This window comes from Nicotiana sylvestris, chromosome 12 (genome assembly GCF_000393655.2).
Source record: "Nicotiana sylvestris chromosome 12, ASM39365v2, whole genome shotgun sequence".
Lineage (NCBI taxonomy): Eukaryota > Viridiplantae > Streptophyta > Magnoliopsida > Solanales > Solanaceae > Nicotiana > Nicotiana sylvestris.
The window spans coordinates 50,768,322-50,782,511 of record NC_091068.1 but is presented as its reverse complement, the minus strand read 5'-3'; the positions used below and the strand labels follow the sequence as shown (position 1 = coordinate 50,782,511).

The following is a 14,190-nucleotide window of genomic DNA, read 5'->3' as shown; positions in this document are numbered from 1 at the left end:
TGCATGTCATATGTAATGCATCACAGTGATAAACTCATGTACTCACACTCTTAGAGTACTCAATCTCACCGTCTCACACTCCCGCTCATCACTCACTGTACAGTACATGCACTCACTGTTGGTATGTTAGACTCTGGAGGAGCGAATCCTGCCCAAGCGCTAATATAAGCCAATCATGGCCTGCTGCGGCATGCAACCCGATCCCATAATGAATAAAGAAAACTTGTTGCGACATGCAGTCCGATCCCATAAAGAATCAATAAAACCTGTTGTGGCGTGCAACTCGATCCCATAAATATCACTCACAATCCGGCCCTCAGGCTCCAACTCAGTCATCTATCTTGCTAGTCTCTCGGTCTTACAAATCTCATGTAAATCAGCCCAAACAATGATAATATAATGTAACAATAAATGATAACAAAGACTAATATACGATATGCATATGAAGAATATGACTGAGTACATAATTGCAATTTAAGCAAATAACTCAATAACAAAAATGACCTCAATTTGTCTCGACAGAATAAGCATATAAACTAAGAATGATTTCTAACATGGATCGGAACTCAATTACTCTAACACGTAGGGATTACATGAATAGCAACAAGATTTGTTAACTACACAGTACCACAGAATCGACCGAGTCACAATTACCACGATGCACACCCATACGCCCGTCACCTAGCATGTGCATCACCTCAACACCAAACACATAATACGTAGTTCAGAGATTCATACCCTCAATACCAAGTTTAGAAGTGTTACTTATCTCAAAACGCGCAAATCACAACTCCAACAAGCCCTTACCTCGCTAATCGTCCTCCAAACGACTCTAATCTAGCCACAAATAACTTAATACAATCAATATGAATCGATTCCATACGATAAAGCTAAGTTCTTTAACCAAAATAAAAAAGTCAACCCAAAAATTCAACCCCAGGACCACATCTCGGAATTCGACAAAATTCACAAAATCCGAATACCCATTCAATAATGAGTCCAACCATACAAAATCATCCAATTCCGACCCCAAACACCTTTCAAATCCTCAAAACATAACTTATGAAGTTTTCACAATTTTTTCCCAAATTTTCCAGCCCAAAACACTAATTAAATAGTAAAAATAATGATATATTAATGTATATTAATCAAATTCAAATTAGAATCACTTAACTCAATTAAATTTGTGAAAATACCTTCAAAAATCGCCCAAAACCAAGGTCTCTTGCTCAAAATATGAAAAATGGGACAAAACCCTTGATTTTGAATACCCATGAGATTGCGAAGAACAAAGCTTACTGCCCTCAGAAATGGTCTATGCGGACCTCCAGTTGCGAACACGATGCACAGATACTTAGACATACGTGATCGTGGACTCTCACATACAATCACGAAGAACAAATGTGTGGGCTTCCCGGACTTCCCCTTCCTTCTTCACGGACAAGCCCCAACACCCACATTCGCGATGCACAACTAACCAAAGCTTCGTGATTGCATATATAGGATCATGAACGCATAGCACCCACCCTACGTGATTGCGACCCCCTTCACACGATCGCATAAGAGGAAACCAGATACCAGAAATTTCAGTAACTCTACAAGGCCAAACTCAATGCGCAGTTAATCTGAATCTCACCCGAGGCCCCCGGGACCCCATCCAAATATACCAACACTTCCTAAAACATTATCAGAAATTAGTCGGACCCTCAAATCAAATCAAACAACATCGAAAACACAAATCACACCCCAATTCAAACCTAATGAACTATTAAACTCCCAACTTTTAAAACTAATGCTGAAACACACCAAATTAACTCCAATTGACCTTAGTTTTGTACACAAGTCATAAATGGCAACCAAAATTCGAGCCCGATAACAATAAAGTCAACTCTCAGTCAAACTTTACCACTTTACAAACCTTCAACTTTCACCAATTCAAGCTAAAACGACCTACGGATCTTCAAATCAATATTCGGACATACTCCTAAGTCCAAAATTATCATATAGAGCTATCAGAACCATCAAAACTCTATTCCGGAGTCATTTACATATAAGGCAATATTCGGCCAACTTTTTCAACTTAGGCTTCCAACCTTGGGACTAAGTGTCCTAATCCATTCTGAAATATCTCCGAAAACAAACCAACCAACCCGTCAAGTCACATAACAATAAACGAACATTGAATAAACATTAAATAGAGGGACCGGACTACAATACTCCAAACGACCAGCCGAGTTGTTATGGTTATTATTGCATAAACTTTAGTTAAGTGATAAACTCTATGGCCATATTATTGTGTTTATCATTCATAAAAGATTAATTGACTTTAATATGTGGGCCAAGTGAGAAAATATTAGAATTTTATCGTCTCTTCTAGAGATTTTAATATGGCCCACATATTTCTATTCTTATATTATATAGAAGAGCAAAGTGGAGGTCGACCAAGGGTAGAATAGTAATTTCATTGCTAGATTTTCTTGATTCTTTCTTCTCTAAATTTCTCATTTGTTGCTTATTATTCTCCGACTTTTTACCCTCTGTACCTTCTCTGGTTTTCTCCTTCGCTTATTTTTGGACTGTTTGTCATCTTTGTATCTTTAAGTGCTTTATATAAGAATTTCTTTAGGATTTTAAAGGAAGTGTTGAAAGAGTCTAATCGAATTCTTGTATCAGAGATGGACCAAATGAGTAAAAGTTTGAAGCTTAGATATGAATATTGACGACTTAATCAAAAACTTCTTACCGCCAGAGATCGGATCCAAATATAGCTGTCGATAGATACAATATCTTATCAATCATTCAAATTTATGGGACTACTGATGAAAGTAGCCCCTTCACTGTGTTTTTTTAATGCTCCTCAACCTTCATTTCTTTGGGATTTTTGGCGCATGTCTCCTGGTTAATTTCGTTATTTTATGATTTATAAAGAGAGAAAACGTTTTCTTTCCTCAAAATTGTTTGTAGAAGGATCCCCTTATTTCCTTGTTGATCAAGGATTATACGATCATACTGTCACAAACTGTGGTCGTTTATGTGCAGGTATATTACTATGTACTTCCGTTTGATCTGGATGGTCGTGCTAGTCATTTCATTGTTGATTGAACGTGCACATACAATATTAGCAATTAGCTAAAGAATTTACAAGATAGTCTCTTTATTGATTAGGCTCATGTATTTTTCTTTCTTCCCATTTCAGGGTGCACAAAATAAAAGTTTTCATTTGTATATTGTACATGTAGGTATTGTTTGGGAAGGAAACATTGATTCTTCATGTTCTAAACTTCATATAGTTTCAATATGAGATATTCAATATTATTTACAATATATGGATGTGAGATTGGAGTAGAACTACAACAAAAAACAAAAATATACTAAGTGCATTCCTACATATGGTGTCTAGGGAAATGGAGATGTGGAGGATCGAACCCCATGCCTCGCACATGCAAAGCGAGTGCTCTACCATTTGAGCTACACTTGTCATTTAGCATAACTACGAATATTATTTGGCTAATTTATAGAAATACAATAACAGGAAGAAAAATGGATGTTACTCTTGACACTTAAAAAATGTAAAACATACTTAGAATATTATGATGCCTATCATCTTCTACATTAGATCCTATCAACTTTAAATCATCTTGCCAGTTTGATGGTGTGAGATTGAAGAGAATTCTAAATATTGTTTGAGGAAAAAGATGGATATAATGTGTTATTGTTGATTGAGATATAGAGGGTTATGAGGAAGTTTTAGAGGCTGATTTGTTCATATTTGCATGATTACATATGGAAGCTTAAATTTTCACTGCTCTGTTATTGCAGTTTTGAACTAAGATGTGCATTCTTTGGCATATTTTGGAAAGTTGAATAAAAGAAAGACGAAAGTGTGCACTCAATTGAACTACTTTATTTTTAGAAAAAATAGTTTAAATTAATTTGAGATGTTTATGGAGGGAAGCTTCTTTTTCACAACCCATCCCCCACTAGAGTCGCGCTGGTACCTAACACTAATTGCTAGGCAAGCCATCAGTCAAACAATAATTACAAATTTGATAAAACATGGTTTAATAAAGTCAACAACAAAAATATCAGGAAATAACTAAGATAGCAACAACAAAACTACTACAATCATCCCAATGATCTAGTGTCAACGAGTACAAGAGCACTACTGAATATCAAAATACAAAACCAATTCCTCAATACAATTGTCTGGATAATAGAACAGTAAAAAATGAAATAAATGAAAGAGAACTTCAAGGTCTGCCATAATAGTAGCTACCTCGTAGTCTTTCAAGTACTGGTACCGACACATCTCTAGTAATCACCACGTCCGAAAGTACCTGTATCTACACACAAAGTACAAAGTGTAGTTGAGTACAACCGATCCCATGTACTCAATAATTAACAAACCTAATATTGGGCTGAAAGCAGTGACGAGCTCAAATGAAATAGTTAGATACCAATATCAATAACCAATAACAGTTCAGGATAAAATGATGGCAGTAACAATAAATAACTCAAAGAAATTATCATATTCAACTTATTCACATTACATGAATTTAAACATGCTTTCAAGTATAACAATTACATCCCAACACGGATAAGAATATTTCATTTATCATCTAGCATAAGGAAAGTACATCTCTATGCGTACATGTCAATATGCATGTAAAGTTAAATGATTTCACAGTGATATCCTCAAGTACTCTCACTCTTAGCATACTTAAGGTGCCTGACTCACAAGCCCAGTTAATTAGACACACAATCACTCAGCACTGTACAGGTGTCTGACATCAATGGCCCTCACTAAAGCAGGTGTATCTCACTATGTCTGCGCTCACTGCTGGTATGTCAGACTCCGGAGAGGCAGATCCTGCCCAAGCACTAATCATATGCCAATATGGCCTATTGCGGCGTGCAACCCTATCCAAATAACAACAAAGCCAATATGGCCTGTTGTGGCGTACAACTCGATCCAAATAACACTCAACACGGCTTTAAGGCCCACCTCAGTCATCAATCTCTCAAGTCTCAAGGGATCACAATCTCATATCACTCAGCCCAAACAGTATAACATATGGAAAAACAATAACAACATCTTATGTACCAATGAAAAATATACAAAGAATGAGATATGATGTGCAAATGAGATTCAAGACTGAGTGTATAAGTACAGTTAAGTCATATAACTTAAACAACAGAAATAGCCTCATTAGGTCTAATCCAAGTAACCACATAGCCTATACATGATTTATAATATGAAACACAACTTAAATAATCCAACAAGTAGGGAAAACACGAATATAACAAGGTATTATAGTTAAAAAGTCTAAAGATCAACTCGAATCATGATTACTCCAGTGCACGCACACACGCCCATTACCTAGCATGTGCGTCATCGCAACACATCACCATTAACGTAGTTCCCTGGGATAATTACTCTCAAATCCAAGTTTAGATATGTTAGTTACCTTAAAATGCGCAAATCAATAATCCAAAGATCTCTTGCCACGCGAATCGGTCTCCGAGCGACTCGAATCTAGCCAAAACAACTTAATATCATCAATAAAAGCTATTGGTAACAATTCCAAATGATCAATCTAAGGTCTTGAATCAAATATGCAAAGTCAACCTCGGACTCGCACCCTGGAACCCGACAAATATCACAGATTCCGAACACCCATTCAATTACAAATTCAACCATACTAATTTCATCCACAAATCGACCCCTAAATTACCAAATCTCACTTTCCAATATCATAGCCTAAAATCCCCAAATTTCACCTTAAATTCATAGAAACTAGGTGTAATAATCAATGGGTAATCAATATCTACCATCAAAATTGAATAATCGTTGCTTACCTCTTCAATTATGGTGAAACGTACTCCAAACATCACCCTTAGCCGAGCTTAACAACTCCCAAAATGAGAAAAACATTGAAACCCTCGATTATCAAATCAATCTAGCGATCTCGCATCTGCGGCCCCCAAAATTGCACCTGCAATACCCATTTTGCGATCAAAACCATACTTCTACGAACTCAACTTAAATCCCGACCTACCACTTCTGTGGTCAGGTTCCTGCATCTATGCACCCGCTCATGCGGTAAATCTTCTGCACTTGCGGTTCTTGATCCTCCAGCCACATTTGCTTTTATAGTTCCTTCCTCGTAGAAGTGCCTCCTCTTTTGTGGAAACATGCACGCATCTGCGATCTCCCTACTTCCAGCCAAAGTCCGTATCTGCAAACCTTCACGCACATCTGCGTATCTGCATCTGCAGACTCCTTCCGCATCTGCGAACCTAACTTAGTCCAGCCTTCCTTTTTTTCTATGTTCAAGCTACCGCTTCTGCGGCCTCACACCTGCGACAAAACCATCGCAGTTATGAATGCATCAGGTACCAAAAATTTCAGCCATCTCTCTAAGTGCAAACATGTTCCGCCAACCATCCGAATTATACTTGAGGCCCTCGGGACCCAGTCAAAATATACCCACTAGTCCTAAACACAATACTGACCTACTTGAAGCCTTAAATTATATCGAACAACATCAAAACCACAAATCACACTCCAATTCAAGTACAATACAACTAATAAGCTTCCAACTTCTAAAACTCATGCCAAACCATATCAAATCTACTCCGAATGATCTCAAAGTTTACACACTAGTCCCAAATGACACAACATACCTATTACAAGTCCCGGAACAAAATCTGAACCTGATATCAATAAAGACAACTCTCGGTCAAACCTCTCATCCTTCCAAAATTTTAACTTTCTAACTTTTGCCAAAAAATATCAAATCAACATCCGGACATACACCTAAGTTAAAAATCAGCATACAAAGCTATTGGAATATCAAGACACCATTCCTGAGTCATCTAGACAGAAGTCAAATGTTACACCCTATATTTTCATACATGAAAGTATGTCATAAGTCAATTGATATAAGCTTAGAAATAAGATTATATTTGGAAGCATATCAAATAAGATATTCATGCTACCTTGGAGGTTATAAATATTTAAGATCATGAATAACGAGTACCAAGAAGGTTGGAAAACTTAGAAGCTAAACCAATTGAAGAAAATAAGTTTCGTCGAAAGTTGACAAGTTTGGAATGTTATAACATGTACTTTGGGGTGAGACTAGGGTTATTAACATGATAAAGAGGTTACTCTATGAGTTATTTTAGTCGTATGATAATCATTTGCTACGTTTTGAAGTCAAGCAAGTTGTGGAACAAAAGTTGGCAAAGGTCATCACAAGTTACATTCATAAATTTGCTATAAATTAGGTCAAATATAGCTGAGCTTTTCTCCAAATATACTTGGAATTATGGGGTGATCTACCTACCAAATTGAAGATCTATGTGTCTAGTTTCTAATGCATTAAACCGTTCGTCGATACGACATTAGAGTAGAGATACTCACATTTTTGTGAGACTGCGCAAGTAGCTCCTAATGGGACCCACTTAGGCGGTGGTCAACCTACTTCATTTTATAAACGATTTGGAAGCCTATTTTTAACTTATTTTCAACTCAACTTCGTCTTCACACTTCTCCTAACCCTTCTAAATAGATACCACAAGGGTTTGAAGTGATCCAAGGTGATTACACCATATTTCAACATCAAAACTTAGTTATATTGAAGAACAACACCTCTTTGAGGTTATGTTGTCATTGAGGATTGTTGTGGGTTGTGTTTGGCTGAAATTGTGTAACAACCTACTAATTGTGCTTAATCTTGCTTGTATGTTGGTTATGTTTTTAGGATGATAAACTACAAGATAATACTTGGATTAGCTTAAGCCACTTCTATGGTGTTGTATTGCAATTGAGGGTTTTTATAAGCTGAATATAACTTGGATTTTGACTTGAAGTTACTGTAGGAGGTATGTGTATTGTGTTCTTGCATGTGCTTAAGGTTATCTTGATGTTGATTAAGTTAAATGGTTGGAGTAGACATGAACTAGTGAAAAAAGTTAGTAATTGAAGATAGTTGGAGTTGATGATTGTTTCCTTTGTTATAAATATATCGTATAAGGATGGAATCATTGATGAATGACTTCATTATCATGTTAATGATACTGTTAAGTTAATGTAAGAAGTCTATAAGGGGTGATATAGGTTATACGGTTCCAATCGGAGCTTGCTAGACTTGTTATTGTTATATGGTGTCTTGTTATTGATATTTATATGTTGATGGATTTCTCTGGTTGTTGTTGTTGGTATATGGTATTGGAGGAGGCCCTTATTACAGGGGAGATGCTGCCTGAATTTGCACAAATGAGATACTAGCTTAAGTTACTGACTTAGCCTTTGCTCAACATTGATTTTGAATCTCCTTATACTATGATAGATTGAGTCGACTTGTTTGAAGAGTTGCTTGGAAGGTATTAAGGACTCAACAGGTTTAAGGTATGTTAAGGCACTTCCTTCTTTCTTTTGTCATGATCTACAGTGAAATGAATACGCTATTTCATAACTGATCTACTCCTAGCAACTAAGGTTGTCCATATTGTTGTTTCATTATAAAGTTATTCTAAGCAAGTGCATATGATCCTTGAATCCTACTGAGGTTCATAAGAAAATATGGATGTCCATAATGTTAATCTAAGGTGCAACGACCTTAAGTCACTCTGAAAGATTTAGAACGTGATTCCATGAGTCCAACATACATTATATATAGTATCTTTTTTACTCTACCGAGCCGTGCTATAGTCGACCGGGTACAACACCTATTGTGCAACGACTGATCAGTTGGGTTTTACCGAGCTCCACGTGGCCGGGTACGAATCTACCAGGCCTTATAATGGCCGGGTACATTTTTATTGAGTCCTCTTTGAGGCCGGATACGATATGATGATGATGATGCCCACAAAAGCGTATGTTTTTAGAAGTTTATGCATATATATATGTATCATGCATTTTATGTCAGTATCCCTCAGAGGCACTCAGATGCTACAGATTTTATCTCTTATATCTCACTTTACATTACTATTCTTATTTATGCTTTCCTGCCGTACATACTCGATACTTTATTCGTACTCACATCCCTTTTGCTTGGGGACGCTGCATTTCATACCCGCAGGTCCTTATAGACAAGTTGACAATCCTCCTAGTAGGCTATCAGCTCAGTGGAAGGTGTTGGTGCACTCCACTTGCTCCGGAGTTGCCTATTTGGTCAGTAGATTTGGACATGTATTGATTGGTATGGCGGGGCCTTGACCCTACCTTTATGATGTTTATGTACCCTTAGAGGCTTGTAGCTAGATGTCATGTATATGGATACTTGTATGGCCTTGTCGGCCTATGTTTTGAGTATACAAATAATCATGCCGACCTTATATGCCCGTATATCACATGTATAAGTTTCTATATCATGTTGGGGTCACACTATGTCTAGCATTCCCTTATGTTTTATTCTGGTTATATCATGATGGCCCTTATAGACCATTTACCCATGATGGTGTGATAAGAAAGATACGTTACGTTGGTACTCGGTTGAGTAATGTACCGGGTGCCTATCGTGGCCCTCTGATTTGGGTCGTGACAAAAGTGGTATCAGAGTAGTGCTTTCCTAGGGAGTCTACAAGCCGTGTCTAGTAGAGTATTGTTTATGAGTGTGTTGTGCATCACACTTATAAGCAAGAGTCTATAGGGCATTTAGGATTGTCACTGACTGCCTAACGGTAACACCACATCGGGTGACCAACCAAGCTGTCGGTGACCACCACCCCTCTCCAGTCCGACGTGATCAAGTACCTCTAGTCAGTATTCCGGAGAGCCCCATTTTTTTGGCAACTGTAATCTTATTGACTACATAACCAGGTTCTTTCGTTCTTGTTTTGCTATACTCTGTTCTTTGTTGTGTTCTTACATATTGTTGTGTTCTTACATATTGTTGTGTCTTTATTTTATCTCTTGTGTGTTCTTTTTAAAAATCTATATATATGATTACGCCTTTCTTATGTGCTATTAACTTGCTTGTCTTTTAATACTGATTCTTCTATTGTCGTTACTAATTCTCCGCCCTTCTTCTCTCGGCTTTACTATCTCTGACCGCTCCCATTGTCCCTCGCTTCCTCCTTCTTTCCTCTTCTAATTTCTTCTCCGGTGGGACCCCTTTGTGGACCCACAAGAAGCTTATATTTGTTTCCTTTTCTTCTTTTTTGTCCTCCTAGTACAGTAAGCAAATCGCGGCATGACGCTTTGGTAGTTGTTGCCGCTGATTATTACTCCACTCTTGGGGTCCCTAAATCTGCCAGCAGTAAAGATATTAAGGCTGCTTATCAAAGAACTTGGTGAATTTTGTGTAGTTTTCTGCTTTTCCCTACATTTCCCCTGCTACTGTTGGGGCTACACCAGTGGTAGCGGTGACATCCCCTTTTTGGTTTTTGGGTCGTGGTATTTTCTATGTTTTCAGAAAAATTCTCGAAGTTGTTGGAGACAAGTTGGGTGTACGAGCACTAGCAAAGGAGAGCAACCTGGGCGAGTGTCAGCATAGGGTAGTGGAAAGCGGTACGTGAACGTACAACTACATCGAGTATAGCAAATCAACCACAGGTTTTATTCTCGGAAGCTGGTACCTCTCGGTCTACTATTTCCCTTTTGGTGTTATCTAAATTGATGTTACTTTAGTTTGCAATAGTTCAATCATTCAACTAGTGTACTAGTAGTCACTTGTTTCCTTCTAGTTTGATTCGTTATTCGTTGTGCACTAGCGAGTCTTCTTTAGGTTATCGTATGTGTAGTGGCTGTAGTTTGGGATGATAGAATAAGGGCATGTCCTTGGGTGGGGCAGAGTGTGGGGCCGGGGTCAGGGGTTGGGTCGGGAGACAGGGGAGGTAGAGGGGGCAAGGGAGCCTATAGGTTGAGAATCAGGTCATGGAACATAGGTTCACTAATGAGTAAGTCTATAGAGTTGGTGAAGATCCTTCAGAAGAGGAAGATTAATATAGCATATGTCAGGAGACTAGGTGGGTCGGATCGAAGGCGAAAAATGCGGATGTGTATAAGTTGTGGTACTCTGGAGTCCTGAGGGGTAAGAATGGAGTAGGTATCCTGGTAGATAGCCATCTTAGAGAGTCGGTGGTAGAGGTCAGGCGGGTGAATGATAGACTAATGACTATTAAGTTGGTGGTGGGTGAGTGTACTTTAAATGTCTTTAGCGCGTACGCGCCACAAACAAGCTTGAGAGGAGATTAAAAGGTGCTTTTGGGAGGGGTTGGATGAGATCGTTCGTAGTATTCCGCCTTCTGAGAGGTTATTCATATGAGGAGATTTCAATGGTCATATTGGGTCGTCTGCAGGTGATTATACTAAGGTGCATGGCGGCTTTGGTTTCGGGAGAGGATCAGAGGGGGCACTTCGCTATTGGACTTTGCCAAGGCATTCGATCTAGTGATTGCAAACTCAAGTTTTTCGAAGTGGGAGGAACATTAGGTTACTTACCAAATTTCAATGGCGAAGACTCAAATTGACTATCTCCTCCTCAAGAGATGCGACAGAAGGTTGTGCGAGGAGTGCAAGGTTATCCCAGGTGAGACACTTGCAACACAACATAGGCTATTGGTGATGGACATTGGTATTATTATAAGGAGGAAGACTAGGTCAGTACGGGGCCGCCCGAGGATTAGGTGGAGCGCAATGACTAAGGATAAATCTCAGGAGTTGGAAGGAAGGTTATCGACAATGGGAGCTTGGAGAAGTAGTGGGAATGCAAACACTATATGGTCGACGACGGTGGACTGTATAAGGAAGGCGGCAAGAGAGGTGTTAGGGATATCCTCGGGCCGCACCGGTGGCCACAAAAGAGACTGGTGGTGGAATGCAGTTGTCCAAGGTAAAATGGAAGCAAAGAAAGCGACTTACCTGCGGTTATTAGGGAGCACTGGCGAGGAGGAGAAGAGAGCGAACATGGAGAGGTATAAGGTAGCTAGGAAGGAGGCAAAGATGGCAGTAACGGAGGCTAAGACGACAGCTTTTTCTCGTCTATATGAGGAAATGGAAAATAATGGTTGGGAGAAGAAGTTATTCCGACTCGCTAAGGTGAGAGAGAGGACAAATCGGGACCTAGACCAAGTGAGGTGCATAAAATATGATGACGACAAAGTTTTGATGGGGGATGACCGGATTAAGAGGAAGTGGCAGACCTACTTTCATATACTTCTAAATGAAGAAGGGGATCGGGATATTGTACTAGGTGAATTGAGGAATGCCGATAGTCCTCATGAATTAAGTTATTGTAGGGACATTGAGGTCGATGAGGTCATGGAGGCAATGCGTAAGACGAGAAGGGGAAAGCTACTGGGCCAGACGAAATTCCGATTGAATGTGTGGGTAGAGCAGGCTTGGAATGACTTACTGGGTTATTTAATGTTATATTCAAGACTAATAGGATGCCTGAAGACTGGAGGTGGAGTACAGTGGTTCCGTTGTATAAGAACAAAGGTGATATCCAAAGCTGTAACAACTATAGAGGTATCAAATTACTGAGTCATACCATGAAAGTTTGGGAGAGAGTGGTAGAAATGAGAGTGCGAAGGACGGTGTCTATTTCAGACAACCAGTTCGGATTCATGCCGAGGCGATCTACCACAGAAGCTATCCACCTTATTAGGAGGATGGTGGAACAATACAAGGATAGGAAGAAGGATCTCCACATGGTGTTTATTGATCTGGAGAAAGCATACGACAAGGTTCCTAGAGAGGTCTTATGGAGCTGCTTAGGGGTTAAAGGGGTCCCGATTGCCTACATTAGGGTGATTAAAGACATGTATAATGGAGCTAAGACTCGAGTTAGGATAGTAGGAGGCGACTCCGGGCATTTTCCGGTTGTTACGGGGTTACACCAAGGGTCTGCATTCAGCCCATTCCTATTTGCCCTGGTGATGGATGCACTAACTCATCATATTCAAGGGGAGGTGCCATGGTGCATGATATTTGCTGATGACATAGTTCTAATTGACGAGACACGAGGTGACGTCAATGAGAGGCTAGAGGTCTGGAGACATGCCCTTGAGTCTAAAGGTTTCAAGTTGAGCAGGACGAAGATGGAATACCTCGAGTGCAAATTTGGGGTCGAGCCGACGGAAGCGGAAGTGAAAGTGAGGCTGGACTCTCAAGTCATTCCTAAGAGGGGTAGTTTCAAGTACCTTGGGTCGGTTATTCAAGGGATCGGGAAGATCGACAAGGATGTCACACACCGTATAGGGGTGGGGTGGATGAAGTGGAGGTTAGCATCGGGAGTCCTGTATGACAAGAAAATGCCACCATTACTAAAAGGTAAGTTTTATAGAGCAGTGGTTAGGCCAGCCATGTTGTAGGGGACTGAGTGTTGGCAGGTTAAGAACTCATACGTCCAGAAGATGAAAGTAGTAGAGATGAGGATGTTGAGGTAGATGTGCGGGCATAAAAGGATGGATAAGATTAGGAATGAAGATATTCGACACAAGGTGGGCGTTGCCCCCATACAGGACAAGATGCGAGAAGCAAGACTCAGATGGTTCGGGCATATTCAGAGGAGGAGCACTGATGCACCGATGAGAGGTGTGAGCGACTGGCTGTGGTGGGCACGATGAGAGGTAGAGGGAGACCTAAGAAGTATTGGGGAGAGGTGATCAGATAGGACTTGGCGCGACTTAGGATTACTGAGGACATGCCCCTTGACAGGGAATTGTGGAGGTTGAGCATTAAGGTTGCGGGTTAGGGGGAAGTTGTGAATATTTATACATCGTACTAGAGTGAGACTAGCCAATTAGGAGTTAGTCTTTGGCTAATACTGGTCATCTATTGATGTAGGGCTTTATCTACTAGTTATTATTAGGCCATCCATCTATTTCATATTTCTTATATTGCTGTTATTTTATTATGAGTCTATTGATGATACTAATATGTCGTCTCTTGTTGCTTTCTTGAGCCGAGGGTCTTTTGGAAACAACTTTTCTGCCCCTCGGGGTAGGGGTAAGGTATGCGTATATATTACCCTCCCCAGACCCCACTTGTGGGATTATACTAGGCCGTTGTTGTTGTTGTACTCTTTCTTCTTATTCTAGATCATGTGGTAGAGCTCAATTGTAAGAATTCAAACTCCTAAATTCGAATTTAGTCGTAATACAAGGATACCTATATCCACAAAGACAGTTGGTAAGAGATTGAATGTGGTTCTGGAAGAGCTGAGTTAGAGAATA

At 39.6% G+C, this 14,190-nt stretch overlaps 1 protein-coding gene across 1 annotated transcript; it reads left to right on the top strand.

Moving 5' to 3' along the window:
- The first annotated feature begins 11,461 nt into the window (after window positions 1–11,461).
- LOC138883019 (uncharacterized) lies at window positions 11,462–13,326 on the top strand. The gene is made up of 2 exons (XM_070163675.1): window positions 11,462–12,368; window positions 12,563–13,326. The coding sequence occupies exons 1-2, from the start codon at window positions 11,462–11,464 to the stop codon at window positions 13,324–13,326; spliced, it is 1,671 nt and encodes a 556-aa protein (XP_070019776.1).
- Window positions 13,327–14,190: the final 864 nt, after the last annotated feature.

Bases quoted from the DNA above. Each gene is read 5' to 3' on its own strand.
- LOC138883019 (XM_070163675.1), top strand. From the start codon at position 11,462: ATGGCGAAGACTCAAATTGACTATCTCCTCCTCAAGAGATGCGACAGA. The intron at 12,369-12,562 runs GTTATTTAATGT...TGTCTATTTCAG, and splicing joins GGCTTGGAATGACTTACTGG to ACAACCAGTTCGGATTCATG.